At 37.5% G+C, this 25,344-nt stretch overlaps 1 protein-coding gene across 4 annotated transcripts; it reads right to left on the bottom strand.

Annotated features, from left to right (window-relative positions):
• Positions 1 to 739: 739 nt before the first annotated feature.
• On the bottom strand, positions 740 to 25,201 carry LOC127962556 (microtubule-associated protein 1A-like). Of its 4 annotated transcripts, none has more exons than XM_052562166.1 (8): positions 25,047 to 25,201; positions 24,566 to 24,667; positions 11,709 to 11,791; positions 11,395 to 11,535; positions 4,311 to 11,289; positions 3,989 to 4,221; positions 3,545 to 3,741; positions 740 to 1,433 (listed from the first exon to the last, which is right to left on the bottom strand). In XM_052562166.1, the coding sequence occupies exons 1-7, from the start codon at positions 25,114 to 25,116 to the stop codon at positions 3,586 to 3,588; spliced, it is 7,764 nt and encodes a 2,587-aa protein (XP_052418126.1). In that variant the 5' UTR covers positions 25,117 to 25,201; the 3' UTR covers positions 740 to 1,433; positions 3,545 to 3,585. The 4 variants fall into 4 exon arrangements, with proteins under 4 accessions (XP_052418126.1, XP_052418127.1, XP_052418125.1 ...); XM_052562167.1 differs by having other exon boundaries at positions 3,568 to 3,741; XM_052562165.1 differs by having other exon boundaries at positions 740 to 3,741.
• Between the last annotated feature and the right edge of the window lie 143 nt (positions 25,202 to 25,344).

Here is a 25,344-nt window from a genome sequence, read left to right as displayed (position 1 = left end):
TAAGAAAAAGAAAGATAGGCATTAAAAAAAAATAACGTTAAATAAATTGTGTGTGTATGTATATATATATATATATATATATATATATATATATATATATATATATGTCTGTGTGTGTGTGTGTGTGTGTGTGTGTGTGTATACATATGTATACACACACACACACATCACAGTCAGGTAGCTGCAAAGGAAACATCAAAGTTTCATTTAAACTAAAATTTTAATAAACTTTAATAAAACTTTACAATTAAAAATATATAAATAAAAACATCTAAGCATTAATATAATATATAATCTATAACAGAGGTCTCAACAGAACTAAAATAACAGACAAGTAACAAGCTATATAATATTTGGCATATGTCATTTTGGTCCCACTTTATATTATTAGATGACTCTAAGTACTATGTACTTCATAATAAAACACTTTTGCTGTTATTGAGGGAAAGATCAGGGACAGGTTTGGTTAAGTTTAAGGGGTGGAGGTAGGGTCAACAGTGTAATTATTGATTTAATTGATGGTGTTTTCAAATAAGTACAATGTAAAAACATGTATGTACACAATAATTGCATTGTATCAATTAATTAATTTAGGCTTACAGCATATTTAAGGGCACTTGGTATAAAGTGGCTCCCTACTTTGTATTACTTTTATACGTATTCCGATATTTGAGTTTCATTAGAGACAGACATTTCATGATTCGTTGTCAGCTGACTCGATTAAAAAGGCAAAAACTGGTTGCTGCTTCCCATTAACATATTTTATTAGTGATTATCAGGTTTACCTTTCTACAACATCTGTAGACACTCATTTAGAGAGCTTAAAGAAAGATACAGAGTATTGCACATAAAAAAGAGAGAAATTAAAGCAAAGGTCATGAAAAAATGAAAAACTAAAAATAAATCCAAGTACACATCTTTATTTTTTATTTTTTTTAACAACACTGCACGCTGGAAATGAGAGCGCGGTCTGGTTATATGTGCCTTTTAGTACAATTGAGACAATTATCATTTAAATATATGTTTAAAATAGTACTTTATTTAATATACTGTAACTATGAACTATTACATACAAGTTCAAACTTAAGATCACATGCATTAAACAGCTAGGCGCGATGGAATGCTATATTTGAGATGGCAAACTCAACATTTCAACTAAGGGATGATTTGCACAGCACATCATGACTATTTTAAATCTTTTTAAAACATTTAGTCTTCATCTTCAAAAAAAAAAAAGAAAGTAAAGATAATCACACAGACACTTACAAATCTTGAATATAAAATGTGATCAGTGATCTAGTCACTTGATCTGGCAGTCTGCAGTCTGGTAACGTGTTTGTGTTTGTTAATTTCTGTGGTACTGCGGAGTCACATCTGGGTTTCACCATGTCAGCAGCACAGCCAAATAACCAGAAGCTCAAAAGTTACAGCACCTTAAAAACATTAGAGGCAAATATTAAATGTGAATCCTCATAGATTGCTCATCAGAGAAATATAAAGGATTATGCTGAACCATATTCTTGCCCTGTTGTAAATACAGACTTTTCTCTAAAGGTGAAGGTCAACAATCAAATCTTAGAGACCAATGAGCAAGACTATGAAACAGAAATTAAATCATCTTGTGAAAAGCATGAAGATTATAGATAAATTTAGACTCAAATTCAACCAAACCTTCCTTCGTTAATAAAAGATTTAAGCCAAGCACTTAAAAGCGTAGCATTACTCAAATCCATGTTCAACCTGATGGTAATATACATGCAATGCATACAGTACTTTTACAGAGTTTTTTATTCATCAGACGATGGTTCACAATCATCATCCCTCTCATCTTTGATCCTGCTCCACGACAGAAGCTTAAATCAGCACGATCATTCATTTCATTAAATCAGTTATCTTAAGCCTTGTATGTTACACTGCTTGACAATACACAAGGAAACATTCTTGCAATTCTGGGCATTCCATGACAGCATGTTTTCTACTATCAATTACTGCAAATTCTGACTTAGACTGAAGTAGTGAACTGGCTTTGTGTATTTGAATCAGTGGTTAAGAATTCACTTTTATTTTTCAAAATGTAATCTATATCCTCATCGTATATTGACTGGAAAAGAAGAGCTCTTGCAAGTTAAAGGTTTATGTCCCATTAAAAAATGTGCTTTGAACAATTTAAAACACTCTCTAACAGTTTTGGAATAGGTTTAAGTGCAGTGTCCATGGCTCATATCTTTCATGTAACCCTACACAAAAACAGAGAAATGACCTCCATTCATAGATTATTCACTGACCATGTGCTTCTATTGCCGGAAACTTTGGCTTACATACAGTATGTATTCTCAGTCATCTTTTCTTTCCATTCCTTTACAGTAAGCTAATTTGTCCTATATACATTTTATAACCAATAAAATTCAAGGGGAATTCATTACAAGGTGCTAGTGAATTTAAAGAATTTTCTTCAAAACTGAATACAATCAGTAATAAAACAAACTTGATAAGAACTAAAAATAATCATAAACTCTTGAGAACATACAATTTATACATCATCTAATGACAAAATAAGATTTGACCCCACTCTGTTATTCAGCGTTGACAATAAACTTACCATCTAAACATCAGTTTTCAGAATGAGTTTAAAAACAGAATTTTGTTTTTTGTTTTTTTTTGTTATTATCACTTTAAAATGGTTGCTGATGCCATCATTCCACTATACAAATTCAAAGCATTAGTCGCTGAGTCAGGAATGTAAAGTAATTTGTGCATAACTCCATCTCCAGCTTATGTATCTTATTAATTGTTAGAATTTTTAAAATCGTATTTGTTTACTAAATTCTTATTTCTGAAATACTAGCACCCAGGTATTTGTTAATCTCTCTTCTGAGGTACAAAGCCTCAATTGCTATTTGCACAGAAGCTATCTGAATGTGTGATAACTTGATTAATAGATGATTATTGTACAGTATATATAGTGAGTGTATGTGTGAGGCAATGAAAGAAGATCTTGCAGGATGTGTAACTCAGCCCCTCAAAGCATCAGTTACCACTGATGAACTAATCAGATCTAGTTTAGCTGTAGTATTAGGGAATTTCTGGTGTTTTGTGTTTAAAAGTAAGTAAGGAGGTATATTTGTGCTTTAGATGCCATAGTAAACAAGGCTGTATACTTTGTTTTTGTATTTAGCACATTCATTTGGTAACCTTGTTCAGTATAAAATTACAACTGGGAATGTAACCATGAAAACAGGTCCTGGACCAAAATTGAAGGGTGAATAATTTTAGAGACCCATTTACTACAGGTTTGTGTGTATGTATGTATTGTACAACGTAAAGGGAAAAGCCACCCTGAAAAGTATATAGTGAAAGGCACGTCTTCCCTCTGTCCTCCTGCACTCATGTAAATTTCATTACCAAGAAATAATAATCAAAGTTCATACCATCTGACTGGGTTTTTGGGCGATAAACACTATGTGCTGTTTAAACCTTGGGAAGTTTAAAAGCAAAAGGTTAAGAATTTTACACTGAGTAAACTACAATTAAGGCTGTTATGGACCATTTGAGAGTAAATATGTGAACCTGGGAGCCATGTTGAATTTAGAACTCTATTTTGCAGGCTGGGAATGACTCGTCTTGCATCACAACTGTGCTGCTGCTGGCCAGGACCATGATGTTCAGCTCCTGTTGCTTCTCATGGGTCTGCTGATACCATTCGCGTGTCACTTCTGTGTCATGAGTAGGTATCAATGTTACCTACAAATAGGAATGAGTAAGACATTAATATATACTATGACATTAATGCATAATGGCTATTTATTAACTATTTTTAGCCACTTTAAATCTTCATTGAAACTGAAACTGACTGCAAAAAAACAAATTAATTAATAACCAAAATATTTATATGCATAGCATCCATAAAATATCCATCAAATTAATCAGCAAATTACAATGTTCCAATGTTGACATCTACCACAGAGAGAGCAATTAAAGAATATTATACCTGTAGATTGGATCCCCACTGTGCCTTTCCCTCTAGCAAGGCATCTAGTACACTGCGGCTCGGTTCTCCACTGCTGGAGTCGTTTCCACTCACAACATAATATGCAGAACGAACACGTTTGAAAAACTCCTGGTCCACATTTTTAGCACTGCAGTGGTTGGGAATGTAGGCCAGATCCACATAGATAGGAGGACCAGGGGGTACAGATGCACTGAATTTTGCGGAATTGGATCCTGTTGGAAAATTAAAATGAACAAAAACTTGCTGTCAGTGTGATGTTTGCAAAATCGTAATTTGCATATTCAAATATTTATGTTCATACCCGCACTGTTCTTAAGGCCATTGACAAGGCCTTTCCCGGTGTTGTGGCTTGACCTTGACAGATCGTCCTCCATTTCCTTCTTTCTAAGAGAAGTGGTGTGTGTGGAGGGCTCCTTGGATGGGGACCTCTTCCGCCTGGCATCAGTCTTCCGAGCAGGAGATGAGGACTTTGTCTTGCCTAATTTGCGCAAACCCTTTGATTTTGAATCTTTCTTGATTGGTTTATCGGTTAGGCTTGACAGAGCCTCAGGATCAACCATACATACATCAGGGCGAGGTGGACACGGAGCAGGATCCATCATTGGTGACGGGAAGGGATCATGACTTTTGGCAGGCGACCTTGATGAGTAATGCTTCCCCCCATAAGCTCCAGATGATTTATCTACAGGCAGGTAATCTGCATCCTCATCAGAGTCATTGTTTACTTCTGCCGTGATTGATGGACACTTTTCTGTACCTGGTGGTACATCAGAATCTGACTGGGAATGCAGTGGCTCACTGACAGAGGTTGGAGGTGTGTCCTCTCCACTGGCACAAATCCCAGCAGCCATGGCACCAGCAAAGTGTTGCACTTCACTGTCCTCGCCATGATGACTGTGAGACTGGTGATGGGGTTGTTTGTGAGATCTGGTCTTCCCAGAAGGTTGCTGTTGATCAGATGTTTGGCTACTCTGTTCCTCGTTTTCTTCATCACTTGAAAGTTGACATAAGCTTGGGTTGATAAAGGATGGAGATGTGTCTCCTCTTCTCTGCTTGTACTCACAAGTGGAATAGCCTGGAGAAGCTGTGGATGGATGTGGACGGATACCAACATCTGAAGGATAGTCAGAGTCATCATCGTGTCTACTTGGATCATCTCCATAATACGAAGTTTTGAAAGGTTGGTTTGTGGAAGAAAGAGAAAGAGGACGGGCTGGGTGCTCTGGATCAGTCTCTTCTTCTTCTTCTTCTTCTTCATAATCATCTTCATTTTGATAATGAGTTGGGGATGCTCCTGGGTAGATGTCTTGTTTCTGCTGCATTTCCCATTCACTTGGGCTTCTAATTTTCTTTACGTCAAATTCTTGGCCTTGCATTTCTATTTTTGACAAGCCTATCCCCACCTTGCTGGTTCCCCCAAAAGCCTCTGGTGCACTCAAACTAACTTCTGCAGGCCCGTTTGTTGTGTCTGGTTTTGTGGGCTCAGGGAAAGAGGAAGTATGTGAGGTAAGCGCATCTGGGATAAAGGCTCCCAAACCAGAAGAAATGTCTTTTGTTAGTGTCTCTCCCAAGGAAAATGTGGTATCTTTCTTGTCTGCTTGAGCTGTAAGTGGAGATTTTTGGTACTGAAGTTTATCCTGTTCAGTTTCGTACATATAATCATCCTCCTCTTCACTACTCTCTGTGTCTTCATAGTACTGTTTTTCAGGGCACTCAAATTGAAGTGTTGATGAAGCACCATACAGGTCTTCAGGCATGTTGTCTTTCTGTGTGGTTGGAGGCATAGAGGTATAAGGTCCAGTTGCACCAAATTCATCTTGTAATCTTGAGTCCTCTTCCCACTCCGATTTGTAAAAGCACTGACTTTGTAGACCTTGATCTGAGATATTGCTTGTAGAGTAAGCAGGTTCTTTCTTATCACCTATGCAAGTACCAGCATGTGGAGGGAAAGGCTTGATCTCCTCAAAGGGTGATAATGGTGAGAATCTCGCAAGGCTAGAGGTGGATTCAGCTGTAGTGGTTGCAGGGGTCAGCTTTTCGGACACTTCCAAATATTCATCCTTAGCCTGACCACCAGAACTAGAGAAGGGAGAGTCCATTACTGGAGAATGTTCATCTTTGAAAGATGAGTACTCAAATCCAGTACTGGCTGGAGTCCCTATCTCATCCCCAAACTGGCGGCTAGTGGACAGAGAGGCAGAAGCTGACGAGGAATGACTGTAAGAAGATGAAGAGGAATATGCTGTGGCTGACATAGTTGTGTAACTGAAGCCCAAAGAAACAGGGTCTCCTGTTTTTTTCTCTGCTCCATCAGGTGTCTTTTGCTTGTCGAACTCAATATCTTTGCCATCATAGTGAGTCGAGAATTTATCTTCAGCAGACTTTGTTGAAAGGGGTAAATATGACTTAACATCTTTCTCGTAATTTTCGACAAACTCATCTCTCCCCTCACTTGAAGAATGTTCAAAACCAGATGAGTCAGTAATATGACTTTTAGTATGAAAAGATGAGGCATCACCTTTAACAGTTTGCATCGAGTCCTTGGGGCCCTCGTGGCATAGAGTGGATTCAAATATTGATGAACCTAAAGATTTCCCATAGGTGTCAGATCCAAAGCTGTAATCCTGTGTAATGGTGTCTTTCTTTACATCCTGGAATTGAGTAGGCACAGTGCTGATGACAGTACTTAGAGAGTGCTTGGAATCTTTCTCTTGTCTGTCTTTGGTACCTTTCTCTGTATCACTATCACTTACATTCTCTCCATAATCTTCATCCTCATCATCATCTTCATCATCATCATCTTCTTCATCTTCATCCTCTCCATCAGCAAACATCTTCATGTCTCCAGGTTTGACTTCTTTTGTGCTAAATGTAGACTGGCCTAACACAGAACTCATATTTTTTGCACTGTAATCAGAGCTGAAGCTGTCAGTTGCATAATGGCCTGATTGTAATGCACCACCTTCTGCCATTCCACTGAAATCTGGCTTTTCAAATTTAACTGAAAATGGGTCTCTCTCTGTTGAAACAGCGGAGTCTTTCTCAGTTTTCTTTTCTTCCGCTTCCTTTATTTTCTCAGAGAATGTTCCTTCAGGTGTATCCTTTAACTGTGTTGTCCCATATATACCTTGTGTTTCACTATATGAAGCTGATGATGCTTCCTTTTCCTCTGATGCTTTAAGGTCAGAAATCTTGCCAGTGGAAGAATCTATGGAATCATCCTTTTCTGTTTTCTTTGGAGTAACATCAGTATCATCAAAAGTGTGCTCCTTTGGTAGATTTGGAGAGTAGGAATCCACTGAACTCGATTTACTATCGTACACATCAGAGTATGTAAAGCTCTTCCCAACATAGGGTGTATCTTGCCTAACCACCCTCTCAAATTCCCCTCTGAGGCCTTTCTCACATTCAGGGAAGGAATACAAGTTGAAGTGAACACTTTTATCGCTGTCTTTAGAAATCACGTTTGGGTCATCTATTTCTGAGAATGACGCATCGTTTTTGCCTTGGCTTGCTGACATGGAATCTAACTTGCCCTGTGGTACTTTTACGCTTGAGTAAGTACCATCTTCGGTTTCACTTTCATCTTCCTCTCCTGAGCTGAGCATCTGGGATTTGTACTCATGTCCCAAGTAGGTCACATTTTGTGGTTTATCTTCCTTATCCTCTGATTCTTTCTCATTTTCAAACAGCTTCTCCTCTTTTAGGGGTGATGTCTCTTCAGAGTATTCTTCATCAAGAAAAGTGCACTCCCTCTCCTCTTTGTATTTAGTTTTACCACACACATTATAGCTTTCCTTTCCATAATAATCATCTTTCACTCCCTCTTCATCCTCTTCTGAGTCAGATAATGCAGGTTTAGTGTTGGAGAGTTCCTTTCCAAAAGGATCCACTTCATCATCAATTATTTTCACAGACTTTTTGTCAGCAGGAGCCTCTTGGGCCAAACACCTCTGAGAATCAAAAGTCTCCTTATCTAGTTTTTCCTCTTCCATAATCAGTGGCTTTTGTGACTTCTCCTCAGTGGGAGAGTAGCTACTGCTGGTCGGTCCTGATTGTGTAGGTGAGGCAAACCTCACAGTGCTGTCATCTGGACTGAAGCATCTTTCTTCACTCTTCGAAGTAATACTCGTCTCTGAGGTGCAAGGGAAATTTTTCTCAGAGGTGCCCAATTTAGATTCATCCTTAGAGAGTGAGATTGCCTTTTCATCTTTTTCTTGTGTGCCAACATACATCTGTGGAGAAATAGGTGCTGTTGATAAGGGAAACTTATCATGAGCTTGCTCTTCGAGCATAGAAGCAGATGCATAACCCTCATGGAGCTTTCCAAGTGGCATATCAACATTCGGTGTCTGATCCTCATCCTCTTCCTCATCCTCTTCATCCTCAGAATTTGTGGGAACAGCAGCCTTCACTGTAGTTTCTGTTTCTGGCACAATGGGTTGATATTCTTCTGAAGGAGGTGATTTAAAACACTTATCCTCCTCTAAGGAAGAAGTTGGAGAAATAGTTCCAGCAGAGTGGAGGTACTCCTTTCCTTGAGTGGCATCTGTCTGTATGGATAGTGGTATACTATTTACGGTATCTAAGAGTAAAGAGCTTTTTCCTGCATCTTCAGTAGGTGGTGCTGTCACGGATGCTATAGACTGATCTTCAGTAACAGATGTTGCAAAAGATAATTTGTCATATTCAGTGATGGAGGTGGCTGATGATACATGCTCTTCTTCAGCCAATGGAGCCGCAATTATATTTGCTGCGTAACCTGATAGGACTGGCTCCTGGTCTACTGCAAAACCCTTTGATGATAACTCAGAAACAACAGATATGGTTGGTGGCTTCATGCCATGGATGGTGTCAAAAGTCCCTGGTTCATCAGGAACTGAGATGTCATAAGAGCCCACATCATACTGAAGATGTGGGATTCGCTCCTCTGTTTCCTCATTAATCTCCTCATCAGAAATGGTCTGCTCTGTCTCAGAGTAACCTGGAATGGTCTCATCTTGGATGAATGAAACATGCTCTGTAGCACCTGGCGGTTTGGCAGATTTTATGTCACTTTGTTTTGTCTCCCAGTCCTTTCCAAGTTTTTCTTTCCTAGCCTCATCAGATTTGTACTTGAGCTCCTCTTCATGCACTAAATCCTCTGCCTCCTCTAGCTCTGCTTTTTCAATTACATCATCTTCTTCTTCACTGTCACTCTTTCTGGGTTTCAGTTCAATCTCTTTCTCTTCTTTGGATTTTTCTTGCCATTCTTTATTTTTGCCCATCTCCAAAAAGTCAGATGTTTTAGCACTTTTCTGTTTTGTGGTATAGTCATCCTCTATGTCATCTTCTGTAGTAGCATCTTCATCCTCAAATCTATCAGTGGTTTTAGAGGGGGATTTAATTTCCTTTACTCCATACAGTACCCTTTCTTCATGAGGGGACTCTGTCTCAACATCAGTTGTAGTTATTCCCTCATCAGGAGATTCAATGTGAGGTACAACACTGTCTGCTGCAGGCTGAAAATCTGGGAGCACTTTGCTCTCCGTGGGCATGGATATCTCCTCCTCCAGTCGCAAGGCTTCAAAGTCCTTGGTAAGATCTTCTGGGGAGGAGACTAAGGACCTGTCACTCTCCTGTTTCTCTATTGATGCTTGTTTAGCAGCTGGCCTGTTTTCTTTCTCCTTAGCTGCTTTAGTTTTTTCTGTTTTAGGCTTTACTTGAACCTTTGCTTTGTTCAGGGTCTTCCGGACCTCAGGGGTAAAGGGCTTTAAGTCAGGTTTTGTGATTTTTCTCAGCTCTGGCTTAATTTTTTCTTTTTCTTTTTTCTTCTCCTCCTTACTCTTGAGGTCTTTTTTAATGTCCTCTTTTTTTACATCTGCCCTTTCTTTCTTTGTGTCTTTCTTTTCCTGATCTTTCTTCTCCTCCATCTTAGATGCTTTCTCCTTGGTATGTTTTTTAGGAGATTTTTCTCTCTGCAGCTTCTTTTTCTCTTGCTTAAGTGAATCGGGTGACACTGTCTTGGGTTTAAGCGGTTTGGGAGCTTTAACAGTCTCTTTTATTTTCTTATCTTTCTTTTCAACTTTGTTCTCTTTTACAGAGTCACTCTTTGACTCAATGTCTTCGTTTGCCTCTTTCTTGTTTGCTTTTGGAGTGGAAGACATTTTAGGGGATGATTTGAGACTTTCTTTGCTCTCAGTTCTCAGCTTCATTTTAGTTTGTTTAATCAGTGGAGACGGAGCTCCAGATGACATGTCCTTCTGAGTGGCTACTGGATACCGCAAGAAATCGAGATGCCTTAGCTTTTCAAGCCCCTCAAATATTTTGTTTTGTGGGGCATTTCCAGGGAACAGTACTCTGACAATCTTTTCAGTTGGACTGGCAGGTACCCACACAACCAGAGCTGTCACTGATGTGAGGTAAGGAACTGAAATCTCGCCCTCTTTGCCATTGGCCAGGACGATGCCAGTCTTAGCTTTACTGTTACCAGCCCACTTCTGCATGAAGAATTGCATTTCCTTACTGTCCTTGAGAGGATTTAGAATATACATGTCTAGTTTTCCAACACCCAACTTGTGAAAGAGTGTTAAAGGCTCAATTGTGTTGCTCACAACTCTGTATAGAGGCTCAGGTTTGATGCCCAGTTTGTCAAGATACTGCAGTGTGAGAGAGGACTCTTCAATGCTCCTCTTTGCTTTCAGCGTGGACTCAGGTGCCTTCAGCTTTTCTGGTACATTAAAGAAAACAACACCAAGCTCCGGTGAGATCAGGTTTTTCATCCACTCTCCATAAGTATTTGAACCACGGTTCTTCTCTTCCTCCTGCTCTGCAATTTTTCTCTGTAACAGTCCATTTATTCCAGCTAGATTATCTGCTCCTATGTGGGTAAGGAGAACAGAATCAATCCTATCCAAATGTCTGACCAGCTTCCAGAAGCAAGATTTTCTGTCTGATCCACCATCGATTAAAATGTTAAAACCATTGACTGCAAACAAAGCAGAGTCGCCCCGTCCTCCAGGAAAGATATAGCAACATGGCTTGGACAACTTGAGGAAGCCTCCTGAGGTTGGTGGTTCCAGGAGCTCAAAAGGAGAGGGAACATCTACTGTCTCAGAGACATATTCTGTAAACTCGTTCACCCCTTCCATCTCAGGCAGCACTGGCTCTGGGTTCAGTCTGTACTTCAGTATGCTCTGCTCCTGTACGTACGCTAGGGAGCTCCAGCCCCCTTCTCCTTTACAGGACACAGTCAAACAGGCTTGCTGACCTGCAGATGGCTGGTTTAAGAGATCTTTAATCTACAAAGAAAATATTTTTTAATAGATTATTTTTTAACATTAAATAAATAAAAAAAATCAGCTGTGAAATATCATGGGTCCTATAATGGTACAGTGGCCACTTACCCTACGACTCGAGAGAATGTCAGATAAATTTTTCCAACCAAACAATCCACTTTGCAGGACAATGTCACCGCTCTGTTCAGTACTTTGCCCACTTAGGACCAATAACTTATGTCTTGCTGAGTCACAGAGCAGTGTTCTGAACTAGAAAAGGAAGAGAATACATTTACTGTTATATTTGACAGTTAAAGCAATAATAGGATATCTTAGATTATTATATGGTTGCAGATTATTATACATGCAAATAACAAGATGGGTGAACTTCGTGAAGTAAAAAAAAAAAACATATTATGTATTTATAACGTATTTATAATTACCTCTATAGCAATATTCTCCACAGAAGGATTCACCAACACAACAGTCTCAAGAACATCACTCTTGTATTGCAAAAGTCTCTGTCCTAAAAAAGGAAGTAAAAAAAAAACTGAGTGTTTAAAATGCACTAAAATATGCATATTCATATCTTATCTATCATTTTATTTTTATTATTATGGTATATTTATTGACAATTTGTAAGATTTTGTTAAAGAATTTTAAGATGAGAAAAATCTGAGATAAAAGCTTGCACCCTATTGGGATGATGCAATCACTGCCTTCATGCATTTCATTAGTGTTTATTCATTATTCTTTGTCTCTTCCTGCTGCTGTGCAAGAGTACACTAATCCCATGAAAGCAGTCATCTCAATTCCATGCAATCAAAACAATATTGCAAAGCTCCTGCAAGCAAATCTATTGGCTGTTGCCATGGGGATAGTGAGCTGCCGATTGCCGCCAGCCGCGTTACACTGACCCAGTCTTGGTGCTGCGCGACGCATTGCAGCATTTCTGAAAGGGTGAAAAAATCTCTCTCTGGCTAAAAATGTAAATCCAGCATTACACAGCTGAAACATATAAACAAGTTTATGAGCCTGAGTATTATTAGGCTATAATAAGCATAAACCTCTCATTGGCTGTTTAAAAATCACTGATTTAGATCTTTCTATAGGACATTTATGGGTCATTTTCACAGAGTGGGAATGGAACAAGGGCGTTTGGACATAAATAGCACACTGATGATCTGACTAGGCCTCTCAAACAATCTCAGTATAGCGTTATGTACATAACATGATAAACATGTGATGAGCTTGAAAAAAGCTATCATAAAGATATTTGAAATGTAATGAGTCTGATTTTAGATACAAGCAAGAAAAAAATGTGGATCAGATAGTAGCTAAAACTTAAAAAAAAAAAAATTGAATAAATGATTTTTTTTCTGGCATAACATGGAGTAGTTAAAAACTGTACAGTCCTGTGAGATCATACAATGGATTCTGGATGGTAGTAGTGGACTTCTAATAGTCCTAACCCAGTTTATCCTGCAGACTCTTTTGAGTGCATCTTCGAATGTTTATTTGAAAGTGAAAACCTTTTAGAGAATTGTAGCTTGTTATATTTATCTCCAAATAATTCTAGACCTTCATATGCTAGGGCGAGTTTTGACCTTCCGGACATTTGACATCATTAAGACATCTTTTCCTACACAACTAACAGGATGCTTTGGGACAGCTGTCAACCTGACCTTCAGATGTGCGTTCACTTTGAGACAAAGAACAGATAACAGGTTTTGAGCAGCTAACACAGGCTTACTACACCTTCACCTTACCATTCTAAAATAAAATCTGCATTTGTAAATTCTACTGTAGTTCATGTCAGATTAAATCAAATGGATGTGGAATTGCTTTGTGCTTTTATAAGAAAACTATTCTAAAGAGGTTTTCTTAGATGCATAGTTTAAATGTAATACTAATGGCACAATATCAGATACCACAGATAAAAATATTCATATTTTAATATCCATAGTCATCTGCTATGTATGTACTGTGTAGCACTAGGATCCAGGTAAGTGCAGATGATTGTGCGTATGAAAACATGCTGAAGAAATCCACCTATGATATTAAACTCCTCCTTCTTAGTCATTTTTGTTGTGGAGCAAACAGTTAAATGTATCACTTTGCACAAACAGTTAACCAGCAAGGTTTTTCTATGAGTTATCGGCTTGCACTAAATAAGGTTAAGAATGGAGTTCATCCAATAATAATCAGTCCAATGGAGTCAAATATTCAGGTCACTTCACTTAACAATATGCTCCGCTTTTTACAATCTGGATGACAGGAAATTTTGCTGTTTTAGGACCAGAAAAAATAGAAACTCTCCCTAGTTAACAAGAAAAAAACATATCAAATACTATTTCAAAACAACATATATCCTTAAGTGTTTTATATGCACTTGAATCATGTTCACAGTAACAGTAATATTTAGCAGCTTAGCAGATGGTTTCTAAAATTAGCTAATTCAGTATCACTTAACTGAGAATGTAAAACACTGACAAATGGGGTCAGATGTATTTTACACTTGCTCAGACTAATTTGGTAAAAGTCAGTCTTAGATTTCAATGCAATCCAGAAAAGAACTTTACTTTGTGAATTATAAGCTTCACAAGCAATCTTGGCTTTGAGGATTAAATGATAAACACAAGTGACCCAGGCGATTGAAACACTTTCAGTGGGAAGAAATTAGTGAGACTGACTGATTGCCTCACAGGCTTAAACAGCGTTAAACTTTTGCTTTTGAACTCACTGTGCCTCCAAAATCTTTATTCCAAAATCTTGCATTAACTATTTTAGAACAGCAACACATGCTGCTGTGTAAAGAGATTATTATTTCAAAGTAGCGACATCTGAGCTCAAATTTAGCTTTGCCACCAGATAAAACATGATCCTGACAGCTGAAACTATACTTGCATTTCTGGATCTTCACTCATCAGGATGAAGAAGTGTAAATGTGATTGTCTCATGGCTGAATTTTTCAACACATCATCACTGAAGAGAATCAAAAGTTTTTATATTTGAAACATTTTCAGCTATTGTTGGATTAACATTTTCCTGTCCATGAACACAAAAGCAATAACCACAACATTTCTGTATGAAAGAAGTATTACATTTGTTGATCCAGTGTTGATTCATTTTATCTTTGCCTTGCCCTTGATCACTGCTCAGCTGCCTCTGAATCACACAGTGTGTGACACGAAGAGAGAGGCGGTGTGTAACACTTTTTAAAGAGTTATCTAAGGATAGTGATTCAATAAGCAGCTGTAATCTTATTAAAGCCACCTAATCGTATCCATAGCAGTGAAATTCTGACCACTACATGTGTCCTATCCGTGCATTTGCAACCGCAGCAACAAGTTCATGTCAGTCAAATGACTTGTTAACAAGCAGGGGAGATAAAGTCCCCTCACAGCAAAGAAAGACAAGTGCTGAGCTCTCATTCATATGTATGTGCTCTTGCGGTGTAATGAACCCCATTATGCTGTAAACAGCTGGAGCCAATGAATGAGGAATATGAGTAGAGTTTATACAAATGGCTCATCTAAATGCAATAAATGACTAAAAGGGATCAATTGTACAAAGCACAGAGGGGCACTAGCCCTAAAGTGCCCATTTTGGAAATTATTTGTTACATGCAGATAAACTGAAAGCTTCAAGGGTCCATTTAAAATGATACAGAAATAATTTGCATCCATAATCGCTTTTGCGGATTAATGACCAGGGACAATAACATTTGCTTGTGCTTTTGGCCCCGTCTTGGTCTTTAAATAAACTTCGGGTGTAAAAGGGCTGGTAAAAACAGACAAATGCTCATTTGGAATTGGAACAGGGTGCTGCTGATGCGAAATCCTTCTGGCCTCCCATCAATAACGCTGACCTCAGCAAAGCAAATGGCTGATCATTGTTTAGAACGATCCACACCCGAGACAGTAACAGATATGTTCCAGTCATTGCCATTCTAAACGCAAGAAGCACTTAATAGTCTCAGCTCAACTGAAATGTTTTGATCATATAAAAAAGATGAATACTGATGGAATTTACATAATCCTTTTACATGACAAATATGTTGCTCCTTAAAATTACAGTTCAACCAAAAATTCTCTCATCATGTTGTTCCAACTCCAAGCCGTTACTTTCTTCTTCTTTTTTTCTGTAAAACAAAATGATGTTTTCCCCAGATATGATCGTTATTCCATTCAATGACATCTCTGTATGCGTTTCACAGTCATTCTTATTTTAAATGATGACTGGATTTTCATGAACTATCCCTTTAAGATGCAATTATTTTCCACGTATGAAGAGCACAGTACATCACCCTGTTTCTGCTTCACGGAGATATCTAATTAAGTAATCTACGAGATTTATTTCTGGCCTGTGCAATCTACGCACATCTTTTCACCTCATTCTCGAGAGCGCGCGCGAGCTACAGCTCTCCTTCATCCTATAACAACCAGAAACACGGCAAAAATTTGGGTCGGAGTGAAAAAAAAATTGTGTTTCCAACAAATTAACCAGTGATTTCTGGTCATATTCAGAGCCGTACAGTTATTAAAAATGTTAGCACTGTGATTTAAAAAAAAAAAGTAACGTTAACCTAGGGGCTCATTAAAAAACGAAATTTCATATAGAAAACATCTAATCTAGCAAAAGTGGGAAAACTGGTCATAAATAAACGTATTTTTCTCACTAATATTTCTAATCCAAAATTCTCTCGTTTATGTTGTCGAAGGCGTTTGCTTATCGATTCAGCATCTTCGATTTCTTGTACGGCGTGATCCTGTACATTCATACACAATCACTGATGGCATAATCATACATGGCGTTAAAACGGCTCGTTTCTGCGACCTTTAGATAAATAAACCTGCGGACAGATCCGCGAACAGACCTGAACCCTCACAGACCTAGACGGAGGAAGACTGATACGACAACAGATCAGCAATATTCAACCTTTCATGAATGAACAACCTCGAACAGAGAGAAATATATTTGATCCACATGCCAATAATCAAACATTTGAGGAATTATATGACAGATTAGACCTACCGCTGCTGATGCTGAGCTGTGCGTATGGCGCGTCGCGAGCGCGCACACAGACACCCGAGCGAGTGCGCGAGAGGGAGTGGGTGTGGCCTATGAGCCTGTCTTCACTTACGTACTACGATATAGGAAGATGGCACTTGAAGAATGAGAAATATGCAACAATGTGATAGCATGTCAGTGTACACTGCTGTGTCTTTAATTGGACCTTGAATAAGTCATTTATAAATATGATGTAGGGTGAACACAAGTAAAGGTGGCCCAATTTACCATCTGTGTTAGAACAAGCATTCCGAGGGCCTCAATTTCACCTGCTTTCACCCTATACTACCCATTTTTAAACGGACTGACCAACGCTATCAATTAATAATAATAATAATAATAATAATAATAATAATAATAATAATAATAATTTGCATAAAGAAAAGTCAGTCAGTTTAGTACAAAGAACGATTCAAGCCTATTTAGAAAAGCACTCTATCTGTCTGTCTGTCTATCTGTCTGTCTATCTTCTAATGGTCAAGAGTTGCAAGGATGGGCCATTTAGCAGTTAATGTACAGCTGATCCCAGGCAGACAGCTGCAGGGCAAGACTGCCAAAATCTGGCCCATTAACTGCACTCCATCAGCACTCTCTCGCAGACAGTCTGCCGGACTCTGACCACCTTTTTGACAGCAAGCCAGCGCAGAATTGTGTTTACAGTAAGAGAGTGAGCATGCAGATTAAAACTAACAAAACAAAAACCAAAATGAGATATATGAGATATAATATGAGGAAAATGATGATTTATCTATTCCACTGGAAAAAAAAAAAGGTTATAATTGAGGGAGTGTGTTTTTAATAGCCAGAGGTGACGAATGCATCTAGCTGCTAAAGGGTCTGCATTTGTTAAATCAAATTGAAATTGATGCTATTACAAGACTATAAATAGACACTTCCAGACAAATCCTAAGCAGCTGTTCAAAGCAGCAGTCTGGCTGCCGCGCCCTTACTGCTAGACAGCCTTTGTCCATCTCTTGAATTATCTCAGTTATTTCATCCTTTGATACAGTCCCATGATAACAGCTTGCCCTTACTAAATGGTAATGCATTAGCACATTACTGCAGATTTAAAGCTTCTTACATGGAAAAATGTACAAGGCAAAGCACTTTAAATGTCTTTCTGGTCAAAATTCTTTACAGACGCTATTTTTATGCTCTAGATCCTAACAGTAGGGAGCAGTGGTTTAGCTTCTTTCCTAAGACTTTTGCTCCAGAGTCTGGGCGTGGGCTCAGGTTTCATCGTGGTGCAAGATCCAGCCCTGCAATCAATGTCACCATCAAGCAGACTGGAGTCGGCTGAGCAGTATGCTGACGCGCAGTATTCATGTGCAGACTGCAGGGTGTAAAAGAGCACAATCAATAGCCCATCCTGAATAATTAATCAACGCTAGAAAACACACCGGACCCTTGTAAAAGCCCTCTCTGCTTCGGCTTCATAAGTGGAGAGATTTATAGTCTTATATGGTATAATGTCTAAGACTAGATTTCCTGTGCTAATGTTAAAGTGAGATAATCACAAACCAACACCTCACTTAACAGCTCGAGTTTCAGTATCAAGTTTCTGCATATGTGAAAATCAGTTTCATATTCAGTGTTGTAAATATCCAAGATTAGATTTGGCAGTAAAAAACATCTTACTTATTTATATATACATATACTTACTTACATATATTTTAGTATCCTATCTCCAATTTATGATTTCATAATAAAATTCTTTACATAAAAAACTGTCTCTGGGGTGGTAAGCTTTCAACAGAAACTAATATACACGCTTTATGTACCAATATGTACTTTTTATTATCTAACTTTAAGGTAGTAATACACAGATTTAAGTTACAAATATGTACAATCCAGGGTTAAATAAGGTTCAAAGATGAGAATCACTGTAATAAATACATTTTATTAATAAAACTAATATTATTGGAGTACTTCAAATAATAATAATAATAATAATAAATAATATTTCAGCCTTTCTACTTCAAAATGTTGTTTAATTTAACATGTGACCCTGGAACTTAAGGGTGACCCACAAAACTTAAGGGTACATTTTTTGAAATTGAGATTTATACATCATCTGAAAGCTGAATAAATAATATTTCTATTGATGCATTTGTTGGGATAAAATTTGGCAGAGATACAACTATTTGAAAATCTTGAACCTGAGTGTGGAAAAAACTAAAAATTTATATTGAGAAAATCGCCTCTAAATTTGTCCAAATGAAGTTCTTAGCAATGCATATTACTAATGAAAAATTAGGTTTAGATATATTTACAGTAGGATATTGACAAAATATCTTCATGGAACATGATCTTTACTTCATATCCTAATGATTTTTGGCATAAAAGAAAAATGTATAATTTTGAACTATGCAATGTATTTTGGGCTATTGCTACAAATATACCCCAGCGACTTAAGACTGGTTTTGTGCTCCAAGGTCACTTATGCTACTTGCCATTTCTTTGTAATAAACTGTGACATTTACTAGCAATTTCTCAGTGAAAACAGTTTCCACACTTTTTGTTTGTTATGGATAAATTACTTCAACTGTGAGCTATAACTGGATTTAAAGTCATTTTATATATTTTATATACTTTTTGTCATATTATATAACATTGATTAAATCTAGCTTAGATTGAAACAAATGTAAAAGCTATTGAATTAGAAGCAGCTTCTCCTCGTCTTTCTATCAGTGCAGAGGGGGTTGCAGTGGCACCGATAGACTCATCGCTCATTTTTCTCCGCCCTGTCAATTTCCTCTGGTTATTGACTTAATTATGTTCTGAGAATCACATAGAAACTCATTAAGTCTCAACTGCATATATGGAGGCTTTTACAACCAAACATGCTACACATAAGGGCTATTACAGCAGATTGCTGTGGTCGCAGTCATTAATGTGCGGCATGTTGCTGAAAATTCTAAATGAATTGAACAATGCCCGAGACAGCTGGGGCCATGGTGACCATTCCAGCCTCCTCCCTGCTGCCTCTAGGGAGGTAAAGGGATCTGTAACGATTGTTCACCAACCCATCCATCTGTGTCAGTTGTAAAATCCCCGGCTGAAGTTTCAAAAGGCAACCACTCATAAGGGAATAGCAACACATATGGGAGGTCTATAATGCACTTTCATCATACTATTTCAGAATCAAAACAGTAATTTGATCTATTTATATAGAAAATATTTTTTTCTAATAACATACATTGCAAATTCTTTATGTACTGTATCAGTCTAAAGAAATTCCTGACCTCTATTCACTTGTCCTGAAGTTTATTGGGTTGACATGTTGCCAGAGGTTCCTTTCATGTCTCATCTCTTGCACTTTTCCTCTGGAGACAAAGGTCATATGGGAATTCATTCAGCAGCACTTAGAAGCACAAATCTTGCTATCCTGCTTAGAAAACGCAGGCTTTCTTTACAAAATGAATGTAATCTATATACATTTTTTTTTTAAGTTATTACCTCACACACAAGTCAATGTTGCTTCATTGAAAACCTGCTCCGTACTGCTTTGTGTAGCTATGGTAAAATACTTATTAAAGAGCAAATAAATAAATATGACTGGTCATATATTAAAATATCCAGCATATTTGTATTTACACCCACATACATAGATGGATGGATGGATGGATGGAAGGATGGATTAGATAGATAGATATAGATAGATAGATAGATAGATAGATAGACAGACAGACAGACAGACAGACAGACACACACACACACACACACACACACACAAACACACACATTACATTTACTCATTTAGCAGATGCTTTTATCCAAAGCAACTAACAAATGATAACAATAGAAGCAATCAAAACCAAAAAAAGAGCAATGATATGCAAGTGCTATGACAAGTCTCAGTATATAATATTAGACAATTTCCATCCTGCATGTAAAAGAACAAAGAAGCAGAAGTCAAAAACTGCTTTTATTCACGTGCTTCAAACCTTGCATTAACTAAAAGTCACTTTTAGTTTTGTGCTCTGACATTTAGAAGCAGTCAGCCATGATGACACTGCACTCACGGCCTGATCAGTATTCCAAGCACAGCTGCAGGAGCGGCAGACCAGCCGTACTGAGCATGCTCAGTCCTCATCCATCATCTTCCACTGCGGGCTAAAACAATGGAAATCATTTCTGTACAGAACAGAGTAGCATTGACTGCCACCTGTCAGAGACCAAGATGAAGAGGAGGAAGCCACTGTGTGTGCTGTGAGAAGAGGGAGCTGCTCCTCTCTTCTCATTACAGAAAGATTTTATTCATACTTCTGCCTTTCTATCTCAAAATGCACACACAAAACCAGCAAGTCAGTCTGCAGATATAGATGACAGGTGACAGGATATAGTTCATCTCTCACTGAGAATATGGACATTATGATAAGATGCATCTAGAGGGAATAATGGAATGTGCAGAAGAAATGAAACACTTGAAATGCTGTGTGGGTGCATTTTCCCATTAATATTCTTGTCAAGCATCTGGGATGGGTATGCTTTTTATGGTTTGTGAGACAACTGGGTGAAATATCCGCCTTGTAACCTAATAATCAATACAGGAATTCATTATTGATTGAAGTTAGTTTTGTGTCTAAGCATCGAATGATACTAAACAACACTAGCAGAAAAATCCTAAGCTTATAGAAACAAAGATGTTGCAGTCAAAAAAGCCAGGTTCTGTGAAGTAACAAAGGGATTCTTATTGTCAAGATTCTCTGAGCTGAAAAAAAGCAGCAGCTCTTTGCCTTCAAGCCAGAATTAGAGGTAATAGTAGTGAACAGGAGTTCACAGTGAGGCCAGTTCACTTCTAGACTAGGTCAAACTCTGATTCTGAATGATTGCAGGGATCTATCCTAGAAATTCACTGATGAATCAGCCAGGTTACTAGACACTACCTTCAGTTTAGCATCAGTGAATACCCAACTGAAAGCTTTTCTCTGTTGTTCTTCAGTGTGGTTAACCTTCAAAAGGTATGAGATGATAATGAACAGCATTGTTTATGCTCTGATTCACAGTGCTGCTACAACTAAAACTATTCGTCGTTAATTTAAATAAACAAAAATAACCCAGAACAAAAAATATAAGATGAATAGCTTTAACTTCAAATCTAGCAACAGTGACTGACCTCTAATGACCAAGTTCAAACATCATTTGGACTGGAGCCACAAAGTTTCCTTGGTCCCTGATGCTGTTTGAACCTCGTCTTTTGAGGTTGCTGGACTGTAGAGATCAGTGGATTGACACTTAGATAGCTCTCTACAAAGTCTGCCCTTGGGAGTGAGAAAAAGCCTTTCTGACTTCAAAGCATTTTTGTCCCTCAGTGACAGTGGAGCATTATATCATTTTATCTGTCCAGCCATTATTCAGAGAGCTAATTGCGTCTTTCACTTGAGTGCACACAGCGTAATAGCATTTGCCCACCAGAGCTTGCTTGGGGAAATCACTAAAACAATGGCATGTCTTAACAGTAACTAAATAATTGGCCACTGTTCATAGAATTTATTTAATATAGTATAGATTACTTTTTTTATATTTTATTTCCATTTAGTTATTTTAGTACATCAAGTTAAACTAAAGGAAAAGAAGAAATATTGCTTTGGTAACTAGCTGAAATAAAAATAATAGAATAAATAAAATAAAATGTAAATAAATTCATTTAACATTTATTTCAAGTAACAAAATGTATTTTATGGTTTTAGTTTACTATAATAACCCTGATCAACAGAAAGCACTCTGCAGCTGCATTAACCACTGAATAATACATTTAGCAATGATATGGTCCTATTTGGTGTCCTGATATGCAAGTGGATAAAATACAGCATTTAAATCAGCGTGGTGCTGAAAGAGTTAAAGCATCCCACCGTGCAAGCACGCTGATCTATAAGACCCCTAAGCCCATTATAGACTCCACTATACACTGAGAGGGTCTCACGTGGACTGCTTCTCTGGTGGAGGAAATCATCTGGAAGATATATTATATATGATATTGTTATCAATATTATGATCCACTGGTAAATAATAATAGAAAAGGCACTGATGATTAATTCATGCAGCGATAGATAGGGAGTCAGTAGTCACATATGACGAACCATATGGCATAAGGCAGGCTAACAGAGAATTTATATTGAAGCCATGACATTACAATGCCCCAGAATGAGAGATTAAGAAACACAAGAAAAATAGGTGACAAAGTAAGCAGTGATAGAGTGACCATGTAATGCATGCAATCTTGTGCATGCAAGTACGTGTGTGGGTGATGGTATGCCACGCTGCAGAGGAAGTACATTTAGATTTAATGCTTTATCCTCTTTAGCTTCATATCTGCTGATGGTTGCAGTGTGCAGCATAGAATATTAATTGTTATCAGTTGTGCTGCTCAGAAATGCCAACACTTTAGATACAAACAGAGCAGCAAATGTTATGTTCTTTATGATAGATCAAATATCGTTACGGTGGTATGTATATATGTGTGAGTGTTAAAAAAAAAAGTTCAAAATTAAAATTTGCTGAAAATGTACTCACTCTCATGCCATACAAGATGTAGATGAGTTTGTTTTCTTCAATAAAACAGATAAATTGATCAATTTAACATGACATCACTTCTGAAATCCAGTGAAAATCCAGTCTTTTCACATAAAAATCCACTGATATATTTGTGTTTTATAAAACTGTTACTTGACCGGTGCTTGATCTTTGTATAGATCTTTCTTTATTCATATAAGATTAATTATAACTGCATAAATATAGTGGGCAGAAGATTTATATTTTTGCCAGAAGCATAATTTTAAAGTTAAAATGTGATGAATTGTTTCATGTACTTATTGATGCAAACATGTTTTGCTTCACAATACATTAACTGATGGATTGTTGTTTTTATTAACTGTTTTCTCATTCTCATGGTACCCATTCACTGCTGAGGATCCATTGGTGAGCAAGTGATATACTGTAATGTTAAATTTCTCCAAATCTGTTCTGATAAAGAAACACTCATCTATATATTGGATGGCCTGAGAGTAAATTGTCAGCATATGTCCATTGTCTGATGGGCTATTCCTTTAACCATACACATTTTATTTATTTGTTATATAACTGAAGTACTACTGATTTAAAATCCCTATACTTTTACACATATAAAGGCACTTCCCAAATTCACAAGTTTCCCAAATATAACAGTTGTGTAATCCCAAGAGTGTCACTCTATTCCACACATATAGCTGTTCCAAATAGTCTCTTAGTCTGTGTGTTGCCTGGAAACATGCAAAGCTTTTGCTTTCATTTCTTATGGAACAATAATAATTTGGCAGAAAAGAGAAACTAACAGGTGACATGCTGATCTGAAGCATGCCTAATTATGAATTATAAACATTCATGATGCACAAGAACAGATAACACGGGTGAAAAACAACATTCACACACTCCAAACTGCATGTACTCTACTGAAGAATTTACCACATACAAATGTTAGAAGCTTACTGTCAATGCAAACAGAGCCAAACTGAATATTTATGATGGAAATAATTAGGGTAAAATAAAATAATTGAATGTGGATTTAAAGAATGCTGTCATTTCATTGGCTGTGGGACCTCAGGTTTTTTTTGCCAGGGCAACCTCGCAGGAAGCCTTACATTAATGCAATCTAATCTTTCTCCCTGTGTTTTCATATAGCTGTTGTTTCATACTCACCTTCTCACCTTATAATCTATTGGCTGTCAGATGGCAGGAAGCTACCTGCTATCATAAATACTGTGACAGAGTAAACATAACATGTATAATATATAATATATTCTGAATCTCACAGCATCACAGGTGTTTATTATTCCTTATGCCTTATGCATTTACAAAGCAAATACAGCTGTATACTTTTCTACTAAGGGCTAAGGTTGGTCTGCACTGGCAGAAATCACTCTGGTTTTTATGCAGTATTTTTTATGTGCCTTTACCCTGAGTTTTAAGAAGACACCGGGCAGCTTCAATTCGGCTGTGTAAATACCCCTTTTTACATTTTGCAGTATTAAACATGGTATACTTAAAAAAGAAAAATCAATCAATTAATATTCAAACACACATGGCTACTGTAGACATCACATTATATGCTGGTGGTTAAAATTGTAAATATAAATATATATATATATATATATATATATATATATATATATATATATATATATATATATATATATATGATTTTTTTGCAAAAGCTCATGCATCATCTTCGGAAACTTTAATAACTAACCTTTCACCTCTGATGAAAACTGGGCAGAGTGTCTTGCTTCAAAGAGCTTCAGTTCCTTATTCAAGTCACAAATGGTCAAATCAACGTCCCATGACAGGATCCCTGTTAGATGCACATTTAATAAATCAATATAGCACGCAATACAATATCCCACACAACGGTTACACCATTGAAATACCTGCAAAAAATGCACTGTATAAAATGAAAATAATAACAAAGATTATGGGAATATGTTACATGCAAATCATATTACGGATTTTTTACCTTTAAAATGTTGTTTAATACTTCATATATTAGTATTTTTTACTGTCAGTTTCTGAGAGAAAATTGTTTCTGCAATATTCTTTCAGTGTATAATGATCAAATGTCATCTGTGGAATGCGAACATGATGCTCAGATATGAACAACTGTTTCGCTTTAGCGATTCACATAACGCTTCACGCTGAGCCAAAGGTAGAAAACCCAAAAGTTTTCGACTCACCCTGTTTAATGTGTTCTTTCACTGACTCAAGCTGCTGATCTGATGCAATTTCTCCAATCACAATAAGCATATAGTATCGCGTCTGGCAAAAAGGAGGACCGACGCACCGCTGCTGTCCAAGGTGCTGAATACTCTCGCGCTTCTCCTGAGGACCTGCAGCAGCATCTCCTAGCGGCATTTCCATGGTAACCGAATCTGGAGCTGAGGGACTTCTTGTATTTCCATGACAACTGCATCCATCAGCCCACCCCGTGAGGCGGGATCAGAGGAGGAGCGGGAAGAGTGGCTCGGAGAAGAC

The sequence above is a fragment of the Carassius gibelio genome, chromosome B7, assembly GCF_023724105.1.
Source record: "Carassius gibelio isolate Cgi1373 ecotype wild population from Czech Republic chromosome B7, carGib1.2-hapl.c, whole genome shotgun sequence".
In the NCBI taxonomy this organism is placed as follows: Eukaryota; Metazoa; Chordata; class Actinopteri; order Cypriniformes; family Cyprinidae; genus Carassius; species Carassius gibelio.
This window is presented reverse-complemented; position numbering and strand designations above follow the sequence as displayed.

Bases quoted from the DNA above. Each gene is read 5' to 3' on its own strand.
- LOC127962556 (XM_052562165.1), bottom strand. From the start codon at position 25,116: ATGCTTATTGTGATTGGAGAAATTGCATCAGATCAGCAGCTTGAGTCA. The intron at 11,290-11,394 runs GTAAGTGGCCAC...TTTTCTTTGTAG, and splicing joins ACATTCTCTCGAGTCGTAGG to ATTAAAGATCTCTTAAACCA. The intron at 3,742-3,988 runs GTATAATATTCT...TCCTATTTGTAG, and splicing joins AGTGGGGATCCAATCTACAG to GTAACATTGATACCTACTCA.